Raw genomic sequence first — 26,034 nt, 5'->3', positions numbered from 1 at the left:
CATGCAGACCAGAGCCGGCAGCCACCACAGCCAGGGACACTGTTGTTCCTGCTGTGGCGTATGGGCAACGACACCTGCAGCTGTCAAAATCAATAGCTGCAGTTGTCAGAACGGTCAGTGCAACTGACTGTTCATACATTGCCCTGCATAGCGGCGTGCTATCTTTTATATCCGATACAGACAGGGGAGCATAGTGCCCCTGCCATTGTACAAACACCAGCACAGTAATACATGGGGAAGTGGTATCAGCGCATATAACGTGCACTGCTACCTCTCCACCCGCCCCATATCGACCCTTCTTACATATGCCCCTGAGTATAATACTGATGGCAGTGGTAACTGGAGGTGAACACCAGGGCCGGTGCTAGGGTGCCCCCCTGCAAACTATAAATTTGCGCCCTCCCATAGTTTACAAACGGACAGCGCACGTCGAAAAAGGGATGTCGTCTCACAAGGAAGGGGCATGACCATACAATTGTACCCCCATTTAAAACGCCTCCAGTAGTTGTGCTGCTTACACATAACACCGCAGTTGTAGCACAGCTTACACATAACGACCCCAGTAGTAGTGCTGCTTACACATAACGACTCCAGTAGTAGCGCCGCTTAAACATAATGACCCCAGTAGTAGAGCCGCTTACACATAATGACCCCAGTAGTAGCGCCGCTTACACATAACACCCCAGTAGTAGCGTAGCTTACACGTAACGCCCCAGTAGTAGCAGCGCAGCTTGCACGTAACGCCCCAGTAGTAGTAGCGTAGCTTGCACGTAACGCCCCAGTAGTAGCGTAGCTTACACGTAACGCCCCAGTAGTAGCGCAGCTTACACGTAACGCCCCAGTAGTAGCGCAGCTTACATGTAACGCCCCAGTTGTAGCGCTGCTTACACGTAACGCCCCAGTAGTAGCGCAGCTTACACGTAACGCCCCAGTAGTAGCGCAGCTTACACGTAACGCCCCAGTAGTAGCGCAGCTTACATGTAACGCCCCAGTAGTAGCGCAGCTTATATGTAACACCACAGTAGTAATGCAGCTTACACGTAATGCCCCAGTAGTGGCGCAGCTTACACGTAATGCTCCAGTAGTAGCGCAGCTTTCATTTAACGCACTAGTAGTAGAGCAACTTACACATAACTCCCCAGTAGTAGCGCAGCTTACATGTAACGTAACGCCCCAGTAGTAGCGCAGCTTATACGTGATGCCCCAGTAGTAGCGCAGCTTACACGTAACGCCCCAGTAGTAATACAGCTTACACATAACACCCCAGTAGTAGCGCAGCTTACACGTAACGCCCCAGTAGTAATGCAGCTTACATGTAACGCCCCAGTAGTAACACCCCAGTAGTAACACAGCTTGCACATAACGCCCTAGTAGTAACGCCCCAGTAGTAATGCAGCTTACATGTAACACCCCAGTAGTAGCGCAGCTTACACGTAACGCCCCAGTAGTAGCGCAGCTTACACGTAACGCCCCAGTAGTAGCGCAGCTTACATGTAACGCCCCAGTAGTAGCGCAGCTTATATGTAACACCACAGTAGTAATGCAGCTTACACGTAATGCCCCAGTAGTGGCGCAGCTTACACGTAATGTTCCAGTAGTAGCGCAGCTTTCATTTAACGCACTAGTAGTAGAGCAACTTACACATAACTCCCCAGTAGTAGCGCAGCTTACATGTAACGTAACGCCCCAGTAGTAGCGCAGCTTATACGTGATGCCCCAGTAGTAGCGCAGCTTACACGTAACGCCCCAGTAGTAATACAGCTTACACATAACACCCCAGTAGTAGCGCAGCTTACACGTAACGCCCCAGTAGTAATGCAGCTTACATGTAACGCCCCAGTAGTAACACCCCAGTAGTAACACAGCTTGCACATAACGCCCTAGTAGTAACGCCCCAGTAGTAATGCAGCTTACATGTAACACCCCAGTAGTAACGCAGCTTGCATGTAACGCCCCAGTAGTAATGCAGCTTACATGTAACGCCCCAGTAGTAGCACAGCTTGCACGTAATGCCCCAGTAGTAACGCCACAGCAGTAGCGCAGCTTACACGTAACGCGCCAGTAGTAGCGCAGCTTACACGTAATGCCCCAGTTGTAGCGCAGCTTACATGTAACACCCCAGTAATGCAGCTTACACGTAACGCCCCAGTAGTAGCGCAGCTTACACGTAACGCCCCAGTAGTAATGCAGCTTACATGTAACGCCCCAGTAGTAGCACAGCTTTCACGTAACGCCCCAGTAGTAACGCCCCAGTAGTAGCCCAGCTTACACATAACGCCCCAGTAGTAACGCCCCGTAGTAGCGCAGCTTACATGTAACGCCCTAGTAGTAGCACAGCTTACACGTTACGCCCCAGTAGTAGCGCAGCTTACATGTAACGCCCACAGAAGTGCAGTTTATTCATACCCCCCACCCCGCACACATACACATACATACATATACACACACACACACACACACACACACACACACACACACACACACACACACACACACACACACACACACACACACTTTCTCACTTACTCTCCCTGGCTGGCAGGATCTGGGGTCCTCCTCTGTGACACTTGCAGTCTGATTGTCCCATGTAGCCCCACCCACTGGCCGTTTAGCCCCGCCCCCTCTGCCCTTTTAGCTCCATCCATGTAGCTCCGTCTCCTCCATCTGATCTGTCACAGGAGGGGAGGGGGAGAGGAGGCTTTCAGCTGCTGGCGCCGCTGCCTGTCATGCAGTGACAGGCACAGCGGCTGGCAGCAGCAGGGGGCCCAGGCACAGCAGCGGGGATGCAGAGCAGGTACAGCGCCTCTCCTGCCTGGCGCCTGCCTGCTCTGCATCCCTTTGCTGAGCGGGTAGCGCCGGGCCTGCTGAACACACTTGTATTGGAATAACACTGAGTACTGGATCGGACATGCTTAATGGAAGGTGCACTTATAGGGGTAAATTTACTAAAGGTTCTAAACTTGAAAAGTGGTGATGTTGCCCATAGCAACCATTCAGATTCTGTCTATCATTTTCTAAGATGCAAAAGAGAAATGACAGACAGAATCTGATAGGTTACTATGGGCAACATCACCACTTTTCATTTTTAGAACCTTTAGTAAATTTACCCCGTAGAGTGTAACAGGTAACGATGTGCACTAGGTTAGCTGTATGTGAGACTGCAGGCTGGCAATGATGTGCACCTGGTAGGCTGTAACTGAGACTGCATTGCAATAGGAGATGCACTCTTGTGTAACAGGGAAGCCGTGGGCACAGTGATGTATGCAAGAAGGTGAAAGCCAGAGGTGTCAGATACACTATTGTACACAAAGGTGTGTGTACAGAGCAGACAGCAATGAGTGACTGGAGTCTGCGGCAATAGTGACTGCACTGGGAGCACACAGGAGCACACTGGAAACTGTGGAGAGCGCCCAGTAGTAGTGACTGGCACTAGGAGTATCCCAGGAACACAGTGAAACTGGGGAGAGTGCCCAGCAGTAACAGCTGGTGCTAAGAGTATCAGATCATCACAGTGGAACTGAGGAGAGCGTCCAGTTAGTAATGACTGGCACATGGAGAAACACAGCAACAGATGGCGCACACAGGACTGTAGAGCCAAACTCTGGAACAACTGCAGACTGGAATCTACCAAGCAGGTTACAGCAGAAGTTATTCTGGCAATGATTAATAGCCAGGGAGAGACTTATATACTGTAGAGCATCCTGGCAGTTAATAGGTCACTGGAGTCATGTGCAGGGAATCAAGTCTGGGACTGGTTGAGGAGTGACCATCTGACTGCAGGCAGGACGGCGATGCCCATGTTAAACGAACAACTTCTGACAGCAGCACAGCATGGGACACATCCAGATTTCTTGGGGAGCAGGTACGAAGCAAGGAAGCGGCAACGCCGAGTAAGATAACAGGACAGCCAGTCCGGCGTGTGACACTTAATAATTTGTCTGGTATGATCACCATATATTACCTACTAAGTGTTCATATATTTTGAAAGAGGGAACAATCTTATTTAAAATGACGGGCTGCCATAGTTTCTTGTTGTCAGGATTGTGGAGTTCTGTGCATCTCCCCTATAGCTGGGCCGCTTAATGTTTTCTGTAATTAGGTTTTTGCCCCTTGATCAAATGTGATCACCAAACAATTTATAGGGGCATACTTTTTGCTGTAGTACAGCAGATCTCAGTGACTTAAAACAAAATGCCAATGGGGGTAGAAGTAAGTATTCCTTTTTCTTCTTTTAGCACCAAGGGGCTTATTTATATTGCTAAATCAGCAAATTTAGGCTTTATTTATTTGGCCTGTAGTTTTAAAAACCTGGTGTGTCATGCTGGAAATGATTTCTTTTCCAACAAAACATGCAAAGTTTGCCTTTGACAGAATTACCACTTCGCAAATTGCTACTTCTTAAACTCTCATGTGTGCTAAGAGCAATTGGGCAAGTCACACTCAAAGCGGGATGTACTAATGTACATCGCCGCCCAGCGCCACAAAGCTTATCGCATAGCGCAGCGGCTGCCTGACTTCCGTGAATTAGCCCCGGGAGTCAGTCTGCGCATGCGCAGGATGAAGGGGGCGGCCGCGAGGCATGCTGGGATCCCTCATACAGCGCTGCGGAGAGAAGCCCATAGGCTTCTATGGGGTATCGCCAGCAAAAGCGAACCCCGCTGCGGCACTGACCTGCCGGCTGGGGGTTAGAACATTAGGAAAATGCGGTAAATGGTTTATCGCATTTCCCATTTAGTACATCCAGCCCTCAAAAACAATTTTAATTTGATGAAGCACTTCCTAAAATCTTAATAGGATGCGACCACAATAACCCTGTTGGCAGCACCAGTGTACACGCGCAGGTACTGTCCTGCACCTGCGTGGTCTCTGAATACGTTCGGCTTGCAGTGGGTGCGAACGCCTCTGCCTGATTGACAGACAGAGGCGTTAACGGGAGAGTGGGGGGCAGCGATGTACCGTTGCAATGGCGGTGTGTTGAAAATGGGGGTGGGTCAGCAGCATTTTTGGGGTGGCTGCATGACGTCAAATGCAGCTGCTCCAATCTAAAAAATGGCAGCAGATCTCCTGCATACACAGCCTAGCTGTGGCTGCGTGGGTTCATCCACAGTTGCTGTGACCACAATTAAATTGCGGTCCCAGCCACTGGGCAGGCCATTCTGCATGCTGGGTGGCCTTGCCCTACGATGGGCGGCCCCCAGCATGCGAAAGAAAGGATTGCAGATTCTACTTTTCAGCAGAATCTGCAATCCGTACTGAATAACCCCCTCAATCTGCAGTACGAGACACTGACAGGTACTGTACAGTAGAGGATCATTCATTTTGGAATACACAAACATGTATGGTAATGGGAGAATCAATAAAGCAGGGAAACCATGAGGAAGAATCAATACAGATGAGCATGATGAAGGAGCATCAACAGAGGAGGACATGATATGGGGAAACATGAATGCAGTAGTGCAGGTTTGGTAGTGCATCATTACAGAGGGGCATGTTGTGATGGAAAGACAATATGTGGTGTTCAGATGATTTGAGTAGAATTGGGGGGGGGGGGGGATTATATGGCACAGTGTGTAAATAATACTGCTTTCTCAGACATATAGGGGGAGATTCAAATGTTTGAAAAGTTGGTTGGGTGTCTGTTTTTTCCTGTCTATTAGATAGGAAAAAACAGACTCCCAACTGACTTTTCAAACATTTGAATCTCCCCCATAGGGCGAGATTCAAATGTTGTACTGGCATCCAAATAGAGCTATTCAATTGTACAGATGGAGCCACGCTAATCGTGGCTCCGTCTGTGCCTGGACGCACCTATTGCCGGGTCCGGGTCACTAGAATGGGATCGTCTCAGTGTGCTCACGGCATGACTAGGCAGACGGATCGCCTAGTCACGCCGGGAGCACTCGTATGCGATGGAGCAGCACTATATGAGTGAGGCTTCATCTGTAGCTCTGCTTGGGCGTGATGACTGCCGGAATCTGCATTTCTGCTTGCACCCCCCAGGAGTAGCGAGCTGAAATGCATGAAAAGTGACCCGTTTGGGTGCCCAAATGGCACTTTTCGTGATCAGCTTGAAAAAAATAACAACAATTGAATTGTGCCCCAAAAGCTCCCATTACTTTAGATGGGAGATCGGGCACTCAAAACTGTTGAATTCCACCCATATTCTTCTAGTTGCTGTGTCTGTGTCTGCATTTAATTGCAATTTCTTAAACACGCTCTTACTATTCTGAAACTATGTTAGAGCACCATTCCCTCTCCCCATTCAGATCTGGAGTACTAATGTTCCCCTTTGCAGTGCTTCTTTCCAATGCCGTATTTTCTATATAACATGTGCAGAGAGAGTTAGGTTTGAGCGGGTTATATTGTTTCTGTGCAGGGTAAATACTGGATACTTTATTTTTACACTGCAATTTAAATTTCAATTTGAACACTCCCCACCCAAATCTAACTCACTCTGCACATGTTATATCTGCCCCCCTCCCCCTTCAGTGCACATGGTTATGCCCATTAGCTAACAAATTTGCTGCTGCAATCAGATCTGAATTAGGCCCTAAGTCGCCTGTGATGTATGGCTATCCTGTAAAACATGGACTGCTAGTGTGCCTTGATCACCATGGATGGTAATCCCTGACCTATGGTAACCTCACAGAGCTATTTACATAATGATCAGGCTGAATTTACTGTAGGTTTGATGTTATCCTAGGCATAGAGAGTTACTATTTTCTAATGTAGTAATTGTGCACTTTTCCCATTATGGTTTCTATTTCTTGCATTTAGCAGTATTTTACAATAACAGCACATGTGAGTTAAAGTGTTCCTGTCAAGTTGACGGTAAAATGTAATGTGTCACTATTTAATAGCAAATTATTCCTAGCTCTGTCTATGCAAATATAGTCCATGAATACACTGCATACCCACGCAACTTCAACTTTAGCTATCGTACTAGTGGCCAATCCTGCGTCAGCTATGACATCAGTGCTTTAGTTCTCTAAACCTTTTATTACACATAGACAGATGTTATTTTCAGCAGCCTGTTACGGTATGTCACCGCTTTGTGAATGTAGGCTGGCTTAACCTGTGCCGAATGCATGCTATGTTACAGGAAAAGTAGGTATATAGATGTGCTGGATTGGGTTCGGGATACTGGCACTCAGCATGCCGACACCGGGATCCCGGCCGCCAGAATGCAGAGGGGCGAAACGCAACAAAGCCCCTTGCGGGCTCGCTACGTGGACACCCACAAGTGGAAATAGCCCTCGGCCCCCCGCCAGCATTCTGGGGGCCAGGATCCCGGCGTTGGTATGCTGATCGCCGGTATCGTGACTACATCCCGATGTGCTTACAAGACAAGTGCCCAGTATTCATAGCAGAGAAGATGGTCTGGCCAACAATATTTCTCTGACGTCCTAGTGGATGCTGGGGACTCCGTAAGGACCATGGGGAATAGACGGGCTCCGCAGGAGACTGGGCACTCTAAAGAAAGATTCAGGACTATCTGGTGTGCACTGGCTCCTCCCCCTATGACCCTCCTCCAAGCCTTAGTTAGATTTCTGTGCCCGGCCGAGCTGGATGCACACTAGGGGCTCTCCTGAGCTCCTAGAAAGAAAGTATAGTTTAGGTTTTTTATTTTACAGTGAGACCTGCTGGCAACAGGCTCACTGCATCGAGGGACTAAGGGGAGAAGAAGCGAACCTACCTAACTGGTGGTAGCTTGGGCTTCTTAGGCTACTGGACACCATTAGCTCCAGAGGGATCAAACACAGGACCCGACCTCGTCGTCCGTTCCCGGAGCCGCGCCGCCGTCCCCCTTACAGAGCCAGAAGCAAGAAGGTCCGGAAAATCGGCGGCTGAAGACTTCTGTCTTCCTCCAAGGTAGCGCACAGCACTGCAGCTGTGCGCCATTGCTCCTCATGCACACCACACACTTCGGTCACTGATGGGTGCAGGGCGCTGGGGGGGGCTGCCCTGAGCAGCAATAATATACACCTTGGCTGGCAAACTAACACCATATATAGCCCCAGGGGCTATATAGGTGTAAATTAACCCCTGCCAGACGTTTTAAAATAGCGGGAGAAAGCCCGCCGAAAAAGGGGCGGAGCCTTCTCCCTCAGCACACTGGCGCCATTTTCCCTCACAGCTTCGCTGGAAGGATCGCTCCCTGGCTCTCCCCTGCAGTCCTGCACTACAGAAAGGGTAAAAAAGAGAGGGGGGCCACAATTTAGGCGCAGTATACAATATATATGCAGCTATAAGGGAAAACACTTTTATAAGGTGATATCCCTGTGATATATAGCGCTCTGGTGTGTGCTGGCATACTCTCCCTCTGTCTCCCCAAAGGGCTTTGTGGGGTCCTGTCCTCTGTCAGAGCATTCCCTGTGTGTGTGCTGTGTGTCGGTACTGCTGTGTCGACATGTATGATGAGGATAATGATGTGGAGGCGGAGCAAATGCCTGTGAATGTGATGTCACCCCCTGCGGGGTCGACACCTGTGTGGATGGACTTATGGAAGGAATTACGTGACAGTGTCAGCTCCTTACATAAAAGGTTTGACGACATAGGACAGCCGGCTTCTCAGCTTGTGCCTGTCCAAGCGTCTCAAATGTCATCAGGGGCTGTAAAACGCCCGCTACCTCAGATGACAGATACAGATGTCGACACGGATACCGACTCCAGTGTCGACGACGATGAGACTAGTGTACCCTCCAATAGGTCCACCCGTTACATGATTGAGGCAATGAAAAATGTATTACACATTTCTGATAATACCCCAGGTACCACAAAAAAGGGTATTATGTTTGGTGAGAAAAAACTACCAGTAGTTTTTCCTGCATCTGAGGAATTAAATGAGGTGTGTGAGGAAGCGTGGTCTTCCCCAGATAAGAAATTAATAGTTTCTAAACGGTTATTGGCAGCGTACCCTTTCCCGCCAGAGGATAGGTCACGTTGGGAAACACCCCCTAGGGTAGCTAAAGCGCTGACACGCTTATCAAAAAAGGTGGCACTACCGTCTCCGGTTACGGCCGCCCTAAAGGAACCTGCTGATAGAAAGCAGGAACATACCCTTAAAGCTATATACACAGACACCGGCATTTCTGAGACCCGCTATTGCATCGGCTTGGATGTGCAGTGCTGCAGCTGCGTGGTCAGATTCCCTGTCGGATAACATTGATACCATGGATAGGGACAATATTTTGCTGACGATAGAGCATATAAAAGACGCCGTCTTATACATGCGTGATGCACAGAGGGATATTTGCCGGCTGGCATCAAAAATAAGCGCTATGTCCATTGCCGCCAGAAGGGGGTTATGGACTCGGCAATGGTCAGGCGATGCCGACTCGAAGCGGCACATGGAAGTTTTGCCCTATAAAGGGATGGAACTTTTTGGGGATGGTCTGTCAGACCTCGTTTCCACAGCTACTGCTGGGAAATCGACCTTTTTGCCACAGGCTACCCCACAGCAAAAGAAAGCACCGTATTATCAGGTACAGTCCTTTCGGCCCCAGAAAAATAAGAGGGCTAGAGGCTCATCCTTTCTGCCGAGGGGCAGAGGTAGGGGGAAAAAGCTGCAGCACACAGCTAGTTCCCAAGAGCAGAAGTCCTCCCCTGCGTCCGGTAAGTCCACAGCATGGGGCTGCTCAGGCGGACCCGGGTACGGTGGGGGCCCGTCTCAGGAATTTCAGCACACAGTGGGCTCTCTCACAGGTGGATCCCTGGGTCCTTCAAGTAGTGTCTCAGGGGTACAGGCTGGAATTCGAGACGTCTCCCCCCTGCCGTTTCCTAAAATCTGCCTTACCGGCAACTCCCTCTGCCAGGGAGGCAGTGTTGGTGGCTATTCAAAAACTATATTCACAGCAAGTGATTGTCAAGGTACCCCTCCTTCAACAGGGAAAGGGTTACTATTCCACAATGTTTGTGGTACCGAAACCGGACGGTTCGGTGAGACCCATCTTAAATTTAAAAGCCTTGAACACTTATGTCAAAAGGTTCAAGTTCAAGATGGAATCGCTCAGGGCGGTTATTGCGAGCCTGGACGAGGGGGATTACATGGTCTCCCTGGACATCAAGGATGCGTACCTGCATGTCCCTATTTACCCTCCGCACCAGGAGTACCTCAGATTTGTGGTACAGGACTGTCACTATCAGTTCCAGACGCTGCCGTTTGGGTTATCCACGGCACCGAGGGTCTTTACCAAGGTAATGGCTGAAATGATGATACTCCTTCGCAAGAAGGGAGTTTTAATTATCCCATACTTGGACGATCTCCTGATAAAGGCGAGGTCCAGAGAACAGTTGGTAGTGGGGGTAGCACTTTCTCGGGAAGTGCTACAACAGCACGGCTGGATTCTCAATATTCCAAAGTCACAGCTGGTCCCGACAACACGTCTTCTGTTCCTGGGAATGATTCTGGACACAGACCAGAAAAGAGTGTTTCTTCCAGTGGAAAAAGCCGAGGAGTTGTCATCTCTAGTCAGAGACATCCTAAAACCAGGACAGGTGTCGGTACATCAATGCACACGAGTCCTGGGAAAAATGGTAGCTTCGTACGAAGCAATCCCATTCGGAAGGTTCCACGCAAGGACGTTCCAGTGGGACCTGTTGGACAAATGGTCCGGGTCCCATCTCCAGATGCAACAGCGGATAACCCTGTCGGCAAGGACCAGGGTGTCGCTGCAGAGGGCTCATCTACTAGAGGGCCGCAGATTCGGAATACAGGACTGGGTCCTGGTGACCACGGATGCCAGCCTTCGGGGCTGGGGTGCAGTCACACAGGGAAGAAATTTCCAAGGACTGTGGTCAAATCGGGAGATTTCGCTTCACATAAATATTCTGGAGCTAAGGGCCATTTACAATGCCCTAAGCCAAGCAAGGCCCCTGCTTCAGAACCAGCCGGTACTGATCCAATCAGACAACATCACGGCGGTCGCCCATGTAAACAGACAGGGCGGCGCAAGAAGCAGGATGGCGATGGCAGAAGCCACAAGGATTCTCCGATGGGCAGAGAATCATGTGTTGGCACTGACAGCAGTGTTCATTCCGGGAGTGGACAACTGGGAAGCAGACTTCCTCAGCAGGCACGACCTCCACCCGGGAGAGTGGGGACTTCATCCAGAAGTTTTCCAAATGCTGGTAGACCGTTGGGAAAGACCTCAGGTGGACATGATGGCGTCCCGCCTCAACAAAAAGTTGAAAAGATATTGCGCCAGGTCAAGGGACCCTCAGGCGATCGCTGTGGACGCTCTAGTGACACCGTGGGTGTACCAGTCGGTTTATGTGTTTCCTCCTCTGCCTCTCATTCCCAAGGTACTGAGAATAATAAGAAAGCGAGGAGTGAAAACTATACTCGTGGTTCCGGATTGGCCAAGAAGAGCTTGGTACCCGGAACTTCAAGAGATGCTTGCAGAGGACCCTTGGCCTCTGCCGCTCAGACAAGACCTGCTGCAGCAGGGACCCTGTCTGTTCCAAGACTTACCGCGGCTACGTTTGACGGCATGGCGGTTGAACACCGGATCCTAAAGGAAAAGGGCATTCCGGAGGAAGTCATCCATACCCTGATCAAAGCCAGGAAGGATGTCACCGCAAAACATTATCACCGCATTTGGCGAAAATATGTTGCGTGGTGTGAGGCCAAGAAGGCCCCGACGGAGGAATTTCAGCTGGGTCGATTCCTGCATTTCCTGCAAGCAGGGGTGACGTTGGGCCTCAAATTGGGGTCCATTAAGGTCCAGATTTCGGCTCTGTCGATTTTCTTCCAAAAAGAACTGGCTTCACTGCCTGAAGTTCAGACGTTTGTCAAAGAAGTTCTGCATATTCAGCCTCCTTTTGTGGCCCCAGTGGCACCTTGGGATCTCAATGTGGTTTTGGAATTCCTGAAATCACATTGGTTCGAGCCACTTAAGACTGTGGATTTGAAATATCTCACGTGGAAAGTGGTCATGTTGTTGGCCCTGGCTTCGGCCAGGCGAGTATCAGAATTGGCGGCTTTGTCTTGTAAAAGTCCTTATCTGATTTTCCATATGGATAGGGCAGAGTTGAGGACTCGTCCTCAGTTTCTCCCGAAGGTGGTCTCAGCTTTTCACTTGAACCAACCTATTGTGGTGCCTGCGGCTACTAGGGACTTGGAGGATTCCAAGTTACTGGACGTAGTTAGGGCCCTGAAAATGTATGTTTCCAGGACGGCTGGAGTCAGGAAGACTGACTCGCTGTTTATCCTGTGTGCACCCAACAAGCTGGGTGCTCCTGCTTCTAAGCAGTCTATCGCGCGCTGGATTTGTAGCACAATTCAGCTGGCGCATTCTGCGGTGGGATTACCGCAGCCTAAATCAGTGAAAGCCCATTCCACAAGGAAGGTGGGCTCATCTTGGGCGGCTGCCCGAGGGGTCTCGGCTTTACAACTTTGCCGAGCTGCTACTTGGTCAGGGGCAAACACGTTTGCAAAATTCTACAAATTTGATACCCTGGCTGAGGAGGACCTGGAGTTCTCTCATTCGGTGCTGCAGAGTCATCCGCACTCTCCCGCCCGTTTGGGAGCTTTGGTATAATCCCCATGGTCCTTACGGAGTCCCCAGCATCCACTAGGACGTCAGAGAAAATAAGAATTTACTCACCGGTAATTTTATTTCTCGTAGTCCGTAGTGGATGCTGGGCGCCCATCCCAAGTGCGGATTGTCTGCAATACTTGTAAATAGTTATTGTTACTATAATCGGGTTGTTATTGCGAGCCATCTGTTCAGAGGCTCCATTGTTATCATACTGTTAACCGGGGTTCCTATCACGTGTTATATGGTGTGATTGGTGTGGCTGGTATGAGTCTTACCCGGGATTCAAAAATCCTTCCTTATTGTGTCAGCTCTTCCGGGCACAGTTCCTAACTGAGGCTTGGAGGAGGGTCATAGGGGGAGGAGCCAGTGCACACCAGATAGTCCTGAATCTTTCTTTAGAGTGCCCAGTCTCCTGCGGAGCCCTTCTATTCCCCATGGTCCTTACGGAGTCCCCAGCATCCACTACGGACTACGAGAAATAGAATTACCGGTGAGTAAATTCTTATTTTAAGAAGACAAGGTGGCCTAGGAGACCTTACACACTGACAGACAATGATAAATATGCGCTATTACATCTATTAAATGCACATTTGATAAAATCTTAAAATATGCTTACATTTAAAGAGCAAAAGCACAGTTGTATCCAAATTGGAGCTAATAGTTAAACTGATATAACAGGATGCCTAAAATAATGAGAATACCTTAAATACTAAGGCCCAGATTTATCAAGCCTTGGAGAGTGATAAATTGAATGGTGATAAAGTACCAGCTAATCAGCTCCTAACTGTCATTTTTGAAACACAGCCTGTGACATGTCTGTTATGAGCTGATCGGCTGGTACTTTACCACCGTGCTATTTATCACTCTCCAAGGCTTGATAAATCTGGGCCTAATGGTGAGATTAGTACTTCAGTTCACAAATGCACCTGCCTAGGAAATACTATAGGAGCTCATATACTGTAGAAAAGTTTTAATTGCAATAAGGATTTGTAAATCAACATCACAATGCTGTAATTATTTACATAAATGTCGCACAGCCTAACAAACAGAAACATATTCCTTTGGTGGTGTTAAGGTGTCACAACAGTAAGTGTAATTTACAAGGTTTATAAATAGTGCTCATTTCAAGAGAAAGCGTTACTTTGCAGGCAGGTGGTGTCAGCAGACACGGGGCCTAATTCAGACCTGATCGCTGGGCTACGATTTTTGCAGTCCTGCTATCAGATAGTCGCCGCCTACAGGGGAGTGTACTTTCGCTGTGCAAGTGTGCGATCGCATGTGTAGCAGAGCTGTACAAACTGATTTTGTGCAGTCTCTGTGCAGCCCAGGACTTACTCTTCCTGTGCGATAGAATCCTGATAATCGGGGCTGGAGCTGACGACACTCTCCCTGAAAATGCCTGAGCCCGCCTGCGTTTTTCTGGACACTCCCTGAAAACGGTCAGTTGCCACCCACGAACGGCCTCTTACTGTCAATCTCCTTGTGAAATGCCCGTGCGAATGGATCCCGTCACAGGGTGCCGATGGCCTTAACAGCCCTGTGATGCGCCAGCGCAGTGTGGTGCATACAGTTCGGATCTGATCGCCCGCTGTGCAAAAACACAGCAGCGATCAGATCTGAATGACCCCCACAGTACATATCATGTGACCTTGTTTGGTACAGTGACAAAATGGCCTCTTGTAACGCACAGATCAGTTGGCTCATATCAATGCAATTCCAAAGTATATAGCTGGGAAATATGGAAATCATGGCTGGGTCTTTTGAATGAGTCCTTAAGTGACTTGACAAACTGTTTAATATTTTGCATACTTAAATATCAAGAGACCTTGAGCAGTACTTACTAGTATATAAATACACAAAGATAGTAAATACTATCAAGGGAGCGCTGGAAACCTTGATGGATTTAAAACGTATTCATTTTATTTATACTCCAAGAATACAACATGAAGCATGTATATTAAAAATATATATACAAATTAATGTAGTCAATCTATTAAAAACTACAAGCAATATCTCCTTAGCAAAATGCCCTTCTTATCCACTGATAGTAAATGTCCATATAGTTACTCTTGTGCAATTAGTAACAAGTTGTTACTTTTGGACACACATCTCTTTAAGCCGGAATGTAAAGTTGCAGTCTCTAATTGAAGCCACTTGAGAAGATTTTTACTGCTGGGTGGGGGAGAGCGCTGTGTTTAACACTGTCCACAGCGGTATGCTACGACCCCAATTATGCTTAGCCGCATTAGATGTCTCTTAGGCCGGGCTAGAAAGTGACAGTTGCTATTTTAAACCGCTTGAAGAATTTTTGCTGACAGGGGGAGTACGCTGTGTTAGATGGTGGCCACAGCGGTATACTCCGACCCCTGATATGTCTAGCCACAATAGGTGTCACAAAGTATTCACGGCCGCAGCGGCTTCCGATATACAGGGTGCGGACCTCCTTGGCTCGGTCTTGCAATAGCCTTTGCCCTGTTAAGGTGGCTCACCGGCAGGCAGAGAGAGTGGTGGATGTCACCGGGCAGCAAGATGCTGGTGCTGGATGCCTTTCTTACGCGTTTCTCCGCTAAACTGGCAAGCAGTTTCGTCAGAGGATATTCTTAGCAGCAGCATTGGTGTGGTTTTAAAGTGGCAGTCACAAAATGTCTTTGACCTTAAAGCTGTTCTAGAATCTATAACTATTTTCCTGAGGTACACCCTTTCCCTGGACAAAGCCATGGGGGCTGCTTCTTTGTTTCGCTCACAACCCTACTGGGATGTGGATATTCACACGCATGAATATGGTCTGTCTTATGGGCATGGTTTACAGGAGTGGTGCGAACTCCGACATTGGAGGCCATAACCTGTGGAGAATCTGCAACTAGCATGGGGCTGATGCAGGTTTTGATGGTGTGACCAATGGTTGTGCAACAAATGGTATTTAAGCATCTAAAGATGCTGGAAGTGGGCGTCTCAGTCCTTGTACATGCAGACACACAGATGTGAACCAGGGAAGGGTGTTTAGAGGTATTAGCATGAAGTCACAGTAACAATACCAGCAAAAGACGCACAAATGGCCGCTGCAGCGTTTGACTCAGAATCAGGCCCATAACTGGTACCATGCGGTGTTGTTCCTACAGATGTATTTATCACTGATATGTGCAACCACACATTCTCACATCTCTTTAAAAGTTACATTATAACATTCTTTATATTTAATTATTGATGTTCAATGTTATTTGCTATTCTAGAGCTTAAAAGGACCATACAAAATAGTAACTGGCTTCGTGTAAGCTCATAGACCCTTCTAATATTCAGATTGTCTTTCTGTCAGGGTTTCCTTTAATCTCTCTCCAGAACATGAATTACTTGTACGTGAACTTCACACAGCTTTCTCACTGAATGTCTCTATAATCCACAGGGCCAAGCTGACCTCCTCAAACATGCCAAGAACGAAGCTGTAGACCATGTGAGGCAGATCCACCATGCAGGCCAGTCCTGTGGCATAAGCCGTGCCAGCTGCCATTCCCCTTCCCTGGATGTCTTCAGGCCGCGAGGGGCCCTGCAATCCATTCCCGAGGCAGACAGTGGAGGCAGAACTGCCTCATGAAGAAGCATTCAGATGCCAGCATAGCACAGAACTTAACCTCTTGAATAGCAGACACTTATGTCAAATATTGTCATGCGATGTGTTGCAGACGTGTCCCAACAGCTACAGAGTAAATTCTAGGATCTCCCTGTATACTGACACCATAACCTCCGTCCCTTGAGGAGTATGACCCTGACCTGTGAATATCTAAAGGATGATACTAAAATACAGGAATGCAGGATAGATGTCTAATGGAAAGCATATATTTTATTTTTGTGCACTTTCAGACCAGCCTCACTTTCCCACTATCTACACCCTTCCTACAACGTGAAAATTTGGGGTTGGAAGGGGAGGATTGTATTGCTACCTCTGTACACTTTCTCCATGCCCCACTCTCCATTTATTGTAAAAAAAAAATGTGGTTTAAATACACTTGTTTAGATCTACTGCCAGCGTTTGTCTTCTATGCTTACCGGTGTTAATGATGTTTAAGACAAACGTGAAACCATATAGCATTAGCAAAAAAACTGAACTGTGAGACAAATTGGTTCACTGACGTTCACCCTAACATTTCTTCTCAGTTAGGTTTATTAAAGGCATGTGTATTTATTAATTAGCTCTGGGAATGAACAGACACAGTAACTGACCGCTGCTTTAAGAGGATGTAGCAAATGATTAATGTACCACCTTTACCTGTTGCAGTCAGAGCCCACTAAGGTCAGTGCATCATTGTGCATGTCACAATATTCACAACCACACACGTTCTGCAGGATGAAACAATTGCTGGGTTGGAAGAAATGTTCAGGCTCTTTTGTTGCAATCTTTCAAGAAAACTGTCATATAACTGTGCTTGTTCTAGATAAAGAAAAAATATATATATATTTTAGATTTCAGACATACAGTAGAAGGAAGCAACAATCAAGAGGTAGTTAAACATGGCTTTTAGATGATTTTATACATTTCAAATGTATAAATACTGTACATGGTGAAATTAACTTTCTGACCAAAAGGGACATCATTTAGGGTGGGTCCTCCATGTGAGATACTCTGTTCCAGTTGCTCCATTCTCCAGCATTGGGTCAAGAATTTGTTTGTAGTGATTTTTGATTAGTGTGGTTGTGACTGGAAATCTGCTTCCAGAGTTAAATAGTAGCAACTCGCATACATGACGCAAAAGCCTAGTTAGTTGGACTTAAAAGATTCAGAATGATCAAAAGGTCTATTCCACGTGCAGTTAGAGGACTTTTGGGCATATTTATCACACTGCACTTTTTAATGCAGATATGAAATATTTTTGGAATAAATTAGCAAAGTCAAAATAGTTTCACACAAATTTACCGATGTTCTCTTGCCAGGAGATAGGCTATTGTGAAGAGCTGGAAGCAGTGTGATACCGTAACGCTATCACAGTGCTTCTGGGTTTAGGTGCCTGCTAGTCAACGCTCATGTACGGTCGGTGCATTCATCACCGGGGCTGACAGAAACAGACAAATATTGTATTGAAAGTTTGCAAAACATCTTAATCCTAAATAAATATCTAGTTGTGATATGTATCAAACCTTGAAGAGAGATAAAATGTAGAAGGAAGATCTGCGGCTGCAACATTAGCATAAAGATGCAGATGCATCCGACTCCAAATCTGCCCCTAAATTTTTATGAAAGATTGCAAAAAAAAATAAAAAAAAATGATATGTAATATATCGCTATGTCTATCGTCTGTCCTAAGACTGACATGCGCAGTGTGAGCAGGGGCCAACAGCTCCCACATTGCAGGGTACATAGTGAAGGAGTGAGCAGCAGTTAGGCTGGGAGCTGACCAGAAGATGTCAGGGGGCAAAACACACAGAATATTTTTCTGCCTGGAGAAAATATATGCATTCTTTATGTTCCATGACACTTGACAGCAACTCTGGCACTCATATGATTCCACTTCACTGATACATTTGCTAACATTTGAGAAAACGTTTCAACAAGTGGTTGTGGACATAGTAAGTCTCGTCTTTAACTAATAGGTTGGAGAATAGATACATCCTCTCCATGTTGGATTGTCATTTGGTATCCTGAAAATGTGCCTTTATGTTATCTATACAGGGTAACAGCTACACTGTTAGGAGTGTGTTATCTATAAAGGGTAACAGATACACTGTCAGGAGTGTGTTATTTACAAAGGGTAACAGATACACTGTCAGGAGTGTGTTATCTATTAAGGATACCAGATACACTGTCAAGAGTGTGTTATCTATAAAGGGTAACAGATACACTGTCAGGAGTGTGTTATTTACAAAGGGTAACAGATACACGGTCAGGAGTGTGTTATCTATAAAGGGTACCAGATACACTGTCAAGAGTGTGTTATCTAGAAAGGGTACCAGATACACTGTCAAGAGTGTGTTATCTATAAAGGGTAACAGATACTGTAAGGAGTGCGTTATCTATAAAGGGTAACAGATACACTGTCAGGAGTGTGTTATCTATAAAGGGTACCAGATACACTGTCAGGAATGTGTTATTTATAAAGGGTAACAGATACATTGCCAGGAGTGTGTTATCTATAAAGGGTAACAGATACTGTCAGGTGTGTGTTATCGATAAAGGTTAACAGTTACACTGCCAGGAGTGTGTTATCTATAAAGGGTAACAGATACACTGTCAGGAGTGTGTTATTTACAAAGGGTAACAGATACACTGTCAGGAGTGTGTTATCTATTAAGGATACCAGATACACTGTCAAGAGTGTGTTATCTATAAAGGGTAACAGATACACTGTCAGGAGTGTGTTATTTACAAAGGGTAACAGATACACGGTCAGGAGTGTGTTATCTATAAAGGGTACCAGATACACTGTCAAGAGTGTGTTATCTAGAAAGGGTACCAGATACACTGTCAAGAGTGTGTTATCTATAAAGGGTAACAGATACTGTAAGGAGTGTGTTATCTATAAAGGGTAACAGATACACTGTCAGGAGTGTGTTATCTATAAAGGGTACCAGATACACTGTCAGGAATGTGTTATTTATAAAGGGTAACAGATACATTGCCAGGAGTGTGTTATCTATAAAGGGTAACAGATACTGTCAGGTGTGTGTTATCGATAAAGGTTAACAGTTACACTGCCAGGAGTGTGTTATCTATAAAGGGTAACAGATACACTGCCAGGAGTGTGTTATCTATAAAGGGTACCAGATACTGTCAGGTGTGTGTTATCTATAAAGGGTAACAGATACACTGTCAGAAATGTGTTATCTGTAAAGGGTGACAGATACACTGTCAGGAGTGTGTTATCTATAAAGGGTGACAGATACACTGTCAGGAGTGTGTTATCTATAAAGGGTAACAGATACACTGTCAGGAGTGTGTTATTTACAAAGGGTAACAGATACACTGTCAGGAGTGTGTTATCTATAAAGGGTACCAGATACACTGTCAAGAGTGTGTTATCTAGAAAGGGTAACAGATAGACTGTCAGGAGTGTGTTATCTATAAAGGGTAACAGATAGACTGTCAGGAGTGTATTATCTATAAAGGGTAACAGATACACTGTCAGGAGTGTATTATCTATAAAGGGTACCAGATAGACTGTCAATAGTGTGTTATCTAGAAAGGGTAACAGATACTGTCAGGAGTGCGTTATCTATAAAGGGTACCAGATAGACTGTCAGGAGTGTGTTATCTATAAAGGGTAACAGATACTGTCAGGAGTGTGTTATCTATAAAGGGTAACAGATAGACTGTCAGGAGTGTATTATCTATAAAGGGTAACAGATACACTGTCAGGAGTGTGTTATCTATAAAGGGTACCAGATAGACTGTCAATAGTGTGTTATCTAGAAAGGGTAACAGATACTGTCAGGAGTGTGTTATCTATAAAGGGTAACAGATAGACTGTCAGGAGTGTATTATCTATAAAGGGTAACAGATACACTGTCAGGAGTATGTTATCTATGAAGGGTACCAGATACTGTCAGGTGTGTGTTATCTATAAATGGTAACAGATACACTGTCAGGAATGCGTTATCTATAAAGGGTGACAGATACACTGTCAGGAGTGTGTTATCTATAAAGGGTGACAGATACACTGTCAGGAGTGTGTTATCTATAAAGGGTAACAGATACACTGTCAGGAGTGTGTTATCTATAAAGTGTAACAGATACACTTTATAGATAATACTCTCCTGACAGTGTATCTGTTACACTTTATAGATAACACACTCCTGACAGTGTAACAGATACACTGTCAGGAGAGTATTATCTATAAAGGGTAACAGATACACTGTCAGGAGTGTTTACAAGAGTAGGTTTCTAAAAGATCACACAAAAAAAAACAGTTGGCAAATATTCTCTTCTGATGTGAAAGTACAGAATATAGCCTCCAATGGACTCTGCAAGTGGATCATTGGGGCTCCGAAGCAGACATAGCACTCATTTCTAACAACTATTAAAAATAGAAAATGAAGGTATTGTCCGCACAATAACTTGTAATTAAAAAAGTTTACTTCACATTTTAAGAAAAGTATTACAGCAAAACAGACATTATGGGGTAAATTTACTAAGATGGGAGTTCTATTTAAGATGGGATGTTGCCCATAGCAACCAATCAGATTCAATGTATTATCTTCTAGCAGGTACTAGATAAATGAGAAGTAGAATCTGATTGGTTGCTATGGGCAACATCCCATCTTAAATAGAAATCCCATCTTAGTAAATTTACCCCTATATTGTAAATGCATTAACATAAGCTTTCAATCTAGAAAGCTTCCTGCACATGAGCATGCAGAGTTTTTATTTGTTACAATTTACACAGATTCATTAATATTCAATATTAAGCATAGCACATTTACCAAATTCCAAGAAATAGGTAACATCTCTTAAAATAAAATGTCCAATTCTCATTTGTTGAAGGAGTTCGTCACAAGAGCTCATCCAAATACAATTGGTTATTGGGCTTAATAATTTCTCGGAGACATCAGCATAATATTCCTGATCAATTTGCAGAACTTGCAGGAGTTGTTCATTAGAAATATGGGGGTAATTAATAACCTTATTGGTTTCAAGGAACTTCTGTATACTATCCCTTAGAATACTTTCCAATAGTTTCCCCACTATAGACGTAAGACTAACTGGTCTATAGTTACCCGTTTCAGCTTTACTCCCCTTTTTGAATATCGGCACTGCCTCCACTATACGCCAGTCTTTGGGAACCATGCCTGATGTGAGTCATTGAAGATCGTAAACAGTGGTCTTGCTAGTTTGGAGTGAAGCTCCATGAGAACCCTTGGGTGAATACCGTCGGGACCAGGTGACATATTAATCTTAGTTTTTTTTAATCGGTCACAGACTTCCTCCTCGCTTAAATAAGCACTTAGCAGTGGGACATTATCTTTATTGAGGTTGTTTGAAACTTCCTGCATCTGGTCCTCTCTTGTGAATAACGATGAGAAAAACTAAATTTATCTGCTATGTCATTATGGTTTTTGATGAAGACTCCCAGCCTGTCTTTTAATGGGCCTATACTCTCCTTCTTTAATCTTTTGCTGTTGATATATTTACATTATTTGGGGGGGGGGGGTTGATTTACTTTCCTTGGCTACTAGCTTTTCAGTTTCTACTTTAGCAGCTCTTATCTCTTTTTCTCTTACGTCCTAGAGGATGCTGGGGACTCCGTTAGGATCATGGGGATAGACGGGCTCTGCAGGAGACATGGGCACTTTAAGAAAGACTTTAGGTATGGGTGTGCACTGGCTCCTCTCTCTATGCCCCTCCTCCAGACCTCAGTTTGATACTGTGCCCAGAGGAGACTGGGTGCATTACAGGGAGCTCTCCTGAGTTTCCTGTCAGAAAGTATTTTAGTTAGGTTTTTTATTTTCAGGGAGCCTGCTGTCAACAGACTCCCTGCATCGAGGGACTGAGGAGAAAGAAACAGACCTACTTCTGTCAGTTTCAAGGCTCTGTTTCTTAGGCTACTGGACACCATTAGCTCCAGAGGGATTGGTACGCAGGTCTCACCCCCGCCGTCCATCCCAGAGCCGCGCCGCCGTCCTCCTCGCAGAGCCGGAAGATAGAAGCCGGGTGAGTATGAAAAGAAAAGAAGACTTCAGAGGCGGCAGAAGACTTCTTGATCTTCACAGAGGTAACGCACAGCAGTAAAGCTGTGCGCCATTGCTCCCCTACACCTCACACGACAGTCACTGTAAGGGTGCAGGGTGCAGGGGGTGGCGCCCGGGGCAGCATATAAACCTCTCCTTTGGCAAAAATACATATATACATGTACATCTATATAAAGAGCCCCCGACAGTTTTTTAAGATTTTTGAGCGGGACAGAAGCACGCCGCCGAGGAGGCAGGGCTTCTCCCTCAGCACTCACTAGCGCCATTTTCTCCACAGCACAGTGCTGAGAGGAAGCTCCCCGGACTCTCCCCTGCTTACTCACGGTGACAGAGGGTTTTCAAGAGGGGGGGGGCACATAATTGGCGCATATACATATAAAAGGCGCTACTGGGTAAACATTTTGTGTTTCTTCCTGGGTCATATAGCGCTGGGGTGTGTGCTGGCGTACTCTCTCTCTCTGTCTCTCCAAAGGGCCTGGTGGGGAAACTGTCTTCAGATAAGAGTTTCCCTGTGTGTGTGGTGTGTCGGTACGCGTGTGTCGACATGTCTGAGGTAGAAGGCTCACCTAGGGAGGAGGGGGAGCGTATGAATGTGAGGTCTCCGTCGGCAGCGCCGACACCTGACTGGATGGAGATGTGGAATGTTTTAAGTACTAATGTAAATTTATTGCACAAAAGATTAGACAAAGCTGAAGCTAGGGAACAGTCAGGGACATGTCTGTCCCTATGTCGCCGGGACCTTCGGGGTCTCAAAAGCGCCCACTATCCCAAATAGGAGACACAGATACCGACACGGATTCTGACTCCAGTGTCGACTATGATGATGCAAAGTTACAGCCAAAAGTGGCTAAATGTATTCGTTATATGATTATTGCAATAAAAGAGGTTTTGCATATCACAGAGGAACCCCCTGTCCCTGACACGAGGGTACACATGTATAAGGGAAAGAAACCTGAGGTAACTTTTCCCTCCTCACATGAGTTGAATGAATTATGTGAAAAAGCTTGGGAATCTCCAGACAAAAAACTGCAGATTCCCAAAAGGATTCTTATGGCGTATCCTTTCCCGCCAACGGACAGGATACGGTGGGAATCCTCCCCTAGGGTAGACAAAGCATTGACACGCTTATCAAAAAAGAAAGCGCTGCCATCCCAAGATACCCTCAAGGATCCTGCTGACCGCAAGCAGGAGGTTACCTTGAAGTCCATTTACACACATTCTGGTACGTTACTCAGACCGGCAATTGCGTCGGCCTGGGTTTGTAGCGCTGTAGCAGCATGGACAGATTCCTTATCAGCGGAAATTGAGACCCTAGATAAGGATACCATTTTATTGACCCTGGGGCATATAAAAGTGCTGTCTTATATATGAGAGATGCTCAAAGAGACATTAGTCTATTTCTGCTAGGCGAGTCTTGTAGACCCGGCAGTGGACAGGTGATGCCGACTCAAAGAGGCATATGGAGGTTTTGCCTTACAAGGGTGAGGAATTGTTTGGGGAAGGTCTCTCGGACCTCGTCTCCACAGCTACGGCAGGTAAATCTAATTATTTGCCTTATGTTCCCTCACAGCCTAAGAAAGCGCCACATTATCAAATGCAGTCCTTTCGGTCAAATAAAAGCAAAAGAGTACGTGGATCGTCCTTTCTTGCCAGAGGTAAGGGCAGAGGAAAAAAGCTGCACAACACAGCTAGTTCCCAGGAACAGAAGTCCTCCCCGACCTCTGCAAAATCTACCGCATGACGCTGGGGCTCCACTGAGGGAGTTCGCCCCAGTGGGGGCACGTCTTCGACTTTTCAGCCACATCTGGGTTCACTCACAGGTGGATCCCTGGGCAATGGAAATTGTTTCTCAGGGATACAAGCTGGAATTCGAAGAGGTGCCTCCTCGCCGGTTTTTCAAATCGGCTCTACCGACTTCTCCCCTAGAAAGGGAGATAGTGTTAAATGCTATTCACAAATTGTGTCTTCAACAAGTGGTGGTCGAGGTTCCCCTGCTTCAAAGAGGGAAGGGATACTACTCAACTCTGTTTGTAGTCCCGAAACCGGACGGTTCGGTCAGACCCATTTTGAATTTAAAATCCCTGAACCTATACTTAAAACGGTTCAAGTTCAAGATGGAATCGCTCAGAGCGGTCATCGCCAGCCTGGAAGGGGGGGATTTTATGGTATCTCTGGACATAAAGGATGCATACCTTCATGTTCCCATTTATCCACCTCACCAGGCGTACCTGAGATTTGCGGTACAGGATTGTCATTACCAATTTCAGACGTTGCCGTTTGGGCTTTCCACTGCCCCCGAGGATTTTCACCAAGGTAATGGCGGAAATGATGGTGCTCCTGCGCAAGCAGGGTGTCACAATTATCCCATACTTGGACGATCTCCCCATAAAAGCGAGATCACGAGAGAAGTTACTGAACAGCGTGTCACTTTCGCTGAAGGTGTTACAGCAACACGGCTGAATTCTCAATATCCCGAAGTCGCAGCTGGTTCCTACGACTCGTCTGACCTTCTTGGGCATGATTCTGGACACAGACCAGAAAAGGGTTTTTCATCCGATAGAAAAAGCTCAGGAACTCATGACTCTAGTCAAGAACCTATTGAAGCCAAAACAAGTGTCAGTACATCATTGCACTCAAGTCCTGGGAAAGATGGTGGCAACATACGAAGCCATTCCCTTCAGCAGGTTCCATGCAAGGACTTTCCAATGGGACCTATTGGACAAGTGGTCCGGGTCACATCTACAAATTCATCAGCTGATCACCCTGTCCCCCAGAGCCAGGGTATCTCTCCTGTGGTGGCTGCAGAGTGCTCACCTTTTAGAAGGCCGCAGGTTCGGCATTCAGGACTGGATCCTGGTGACCACGGACGCGAGCCTCAGAGGGTGGGGAGCAGTCACACAGGGAAGAAACTTCCAAGGACTTTGGACAAGTCAAGAGACTTGTCTTCATATCAACATCCTGGAACTGAGGGCCATATACAACGCCCTACGTCAAGCGGAGAACTTACTTCGCGACCAACCAGTTCTGATCCAGTCAGACATCACCGCAGTGGCTCATGTAAACCACCAAGGCGGCACAAGGAGCAGAGTGGCAATGGCGGAAGCCACCAGGATTCTTCGCTGGGTGGAAAATCATGTAAGCGCACTGTCAGCAGTGTTCATTCCGGGAGTGGACAACTGGGAAGCAGACTTCCTCAGCAGACACGACCTGCATCCAGGAGAGTGGGGACTTCATCAGGAAGTCTTCGCACAGATTGCAAGTCAGTAGGGACTGCCCCAGATAGACATGATGGCGTCCCACCTCAACAAAAAGCTACAGAGGTATTGCGCCAGATCAAAAGACCCTCAGGCGGTAGCAGTAGACTCCCTTGAGACACCGTGGGTGTTCCAGTCGGTTTATGTGTTTCCTCCTCTTCCTCTCATACCCAAGGTGTTGAGAATAATAAGAAAAAGAGGAGTGAGAACAATTCTCATTGTTCCAGATTGGCCACGAAGGGCCTGGTATCCGGATCTGCTGGAAATGCTCACGGGAGATCCGTGGCCTCTTCCTCTGCGACAGGACCTGTTGCAACAGGGGCCCTGTCTGTTCCAAGACTTACCGTGGCTGCGCTTGACGGCATGGCGGTTGAACGCCGGATCCTAGCGGAAAAGGGCATTCCGGATGAGGTCATTCCTACTCTGATAAAGGCTAGGAAAGACGTGACAGCGAAACATTATCACCGGATATGGCGAAAATATGTTTCTTGGTGTGAGGCCAGGAATGATCCTACGGAAGAATTCCATCTGGGCCGTTTCCTTCACTTCCTACAGACTGGAGTGAA

General features: G+C 46.6%; 1 protein-coding gene across 2 annotated transcripts in view; it reads left to right on the top strand.

Moving 5' to 3' along the window:
• LOC135055403 (inactive phospholipase C-like protein 2) overlaps positions 1–16,556 on the top strand; it is a 296,430-nt gene extending 279,874 nt beyond the window's left edge. Inside the window, exons 1-2 of one of the 2 annotated variants that reach the window (XR_010243746.1) lie at positions 3,385–3,941; positions 15,943–16,031. Coding sequence is in view for 1 of the 2 variants with exons in the window: in XM_063959425.1 (XP_063815495.1) it covers positions 15,943–16,131 (189 nt within the window). In the remaining variant the exon portion in view is untranslated. Of the gene's footprint in view, positions 1–3,384; positions 3,942–15,942 lie in introns of those variants that run through there. The other variant, XM_063959425.1, reaches the window with a different exon arrangement.
• The last annotated feature ends 9,478 nt before the right edge of the window (positions 16,557–26,034 follow it).

Source organism: Pseudophryne corroboree, chromosome 3 (genome assembly GCF_028390025.1).
Source record: "Pseudophryne corroboree isolate aPseCor3 chromosome 3, aPseCor3.hap2, whole genome shotgun sequence".
Lineage (NCBI taxonomy): Eukaryota > Metazoa > Chordata > Amphibia > Anura > Myobatrachidae > Pseudophryne > Pseudophryne corroboree.
The sequence above is the reverse complement of the archived record's forward strand: the minus strand, read 5'-3'. Positions and strand labels throughout refer to the sequence as shown.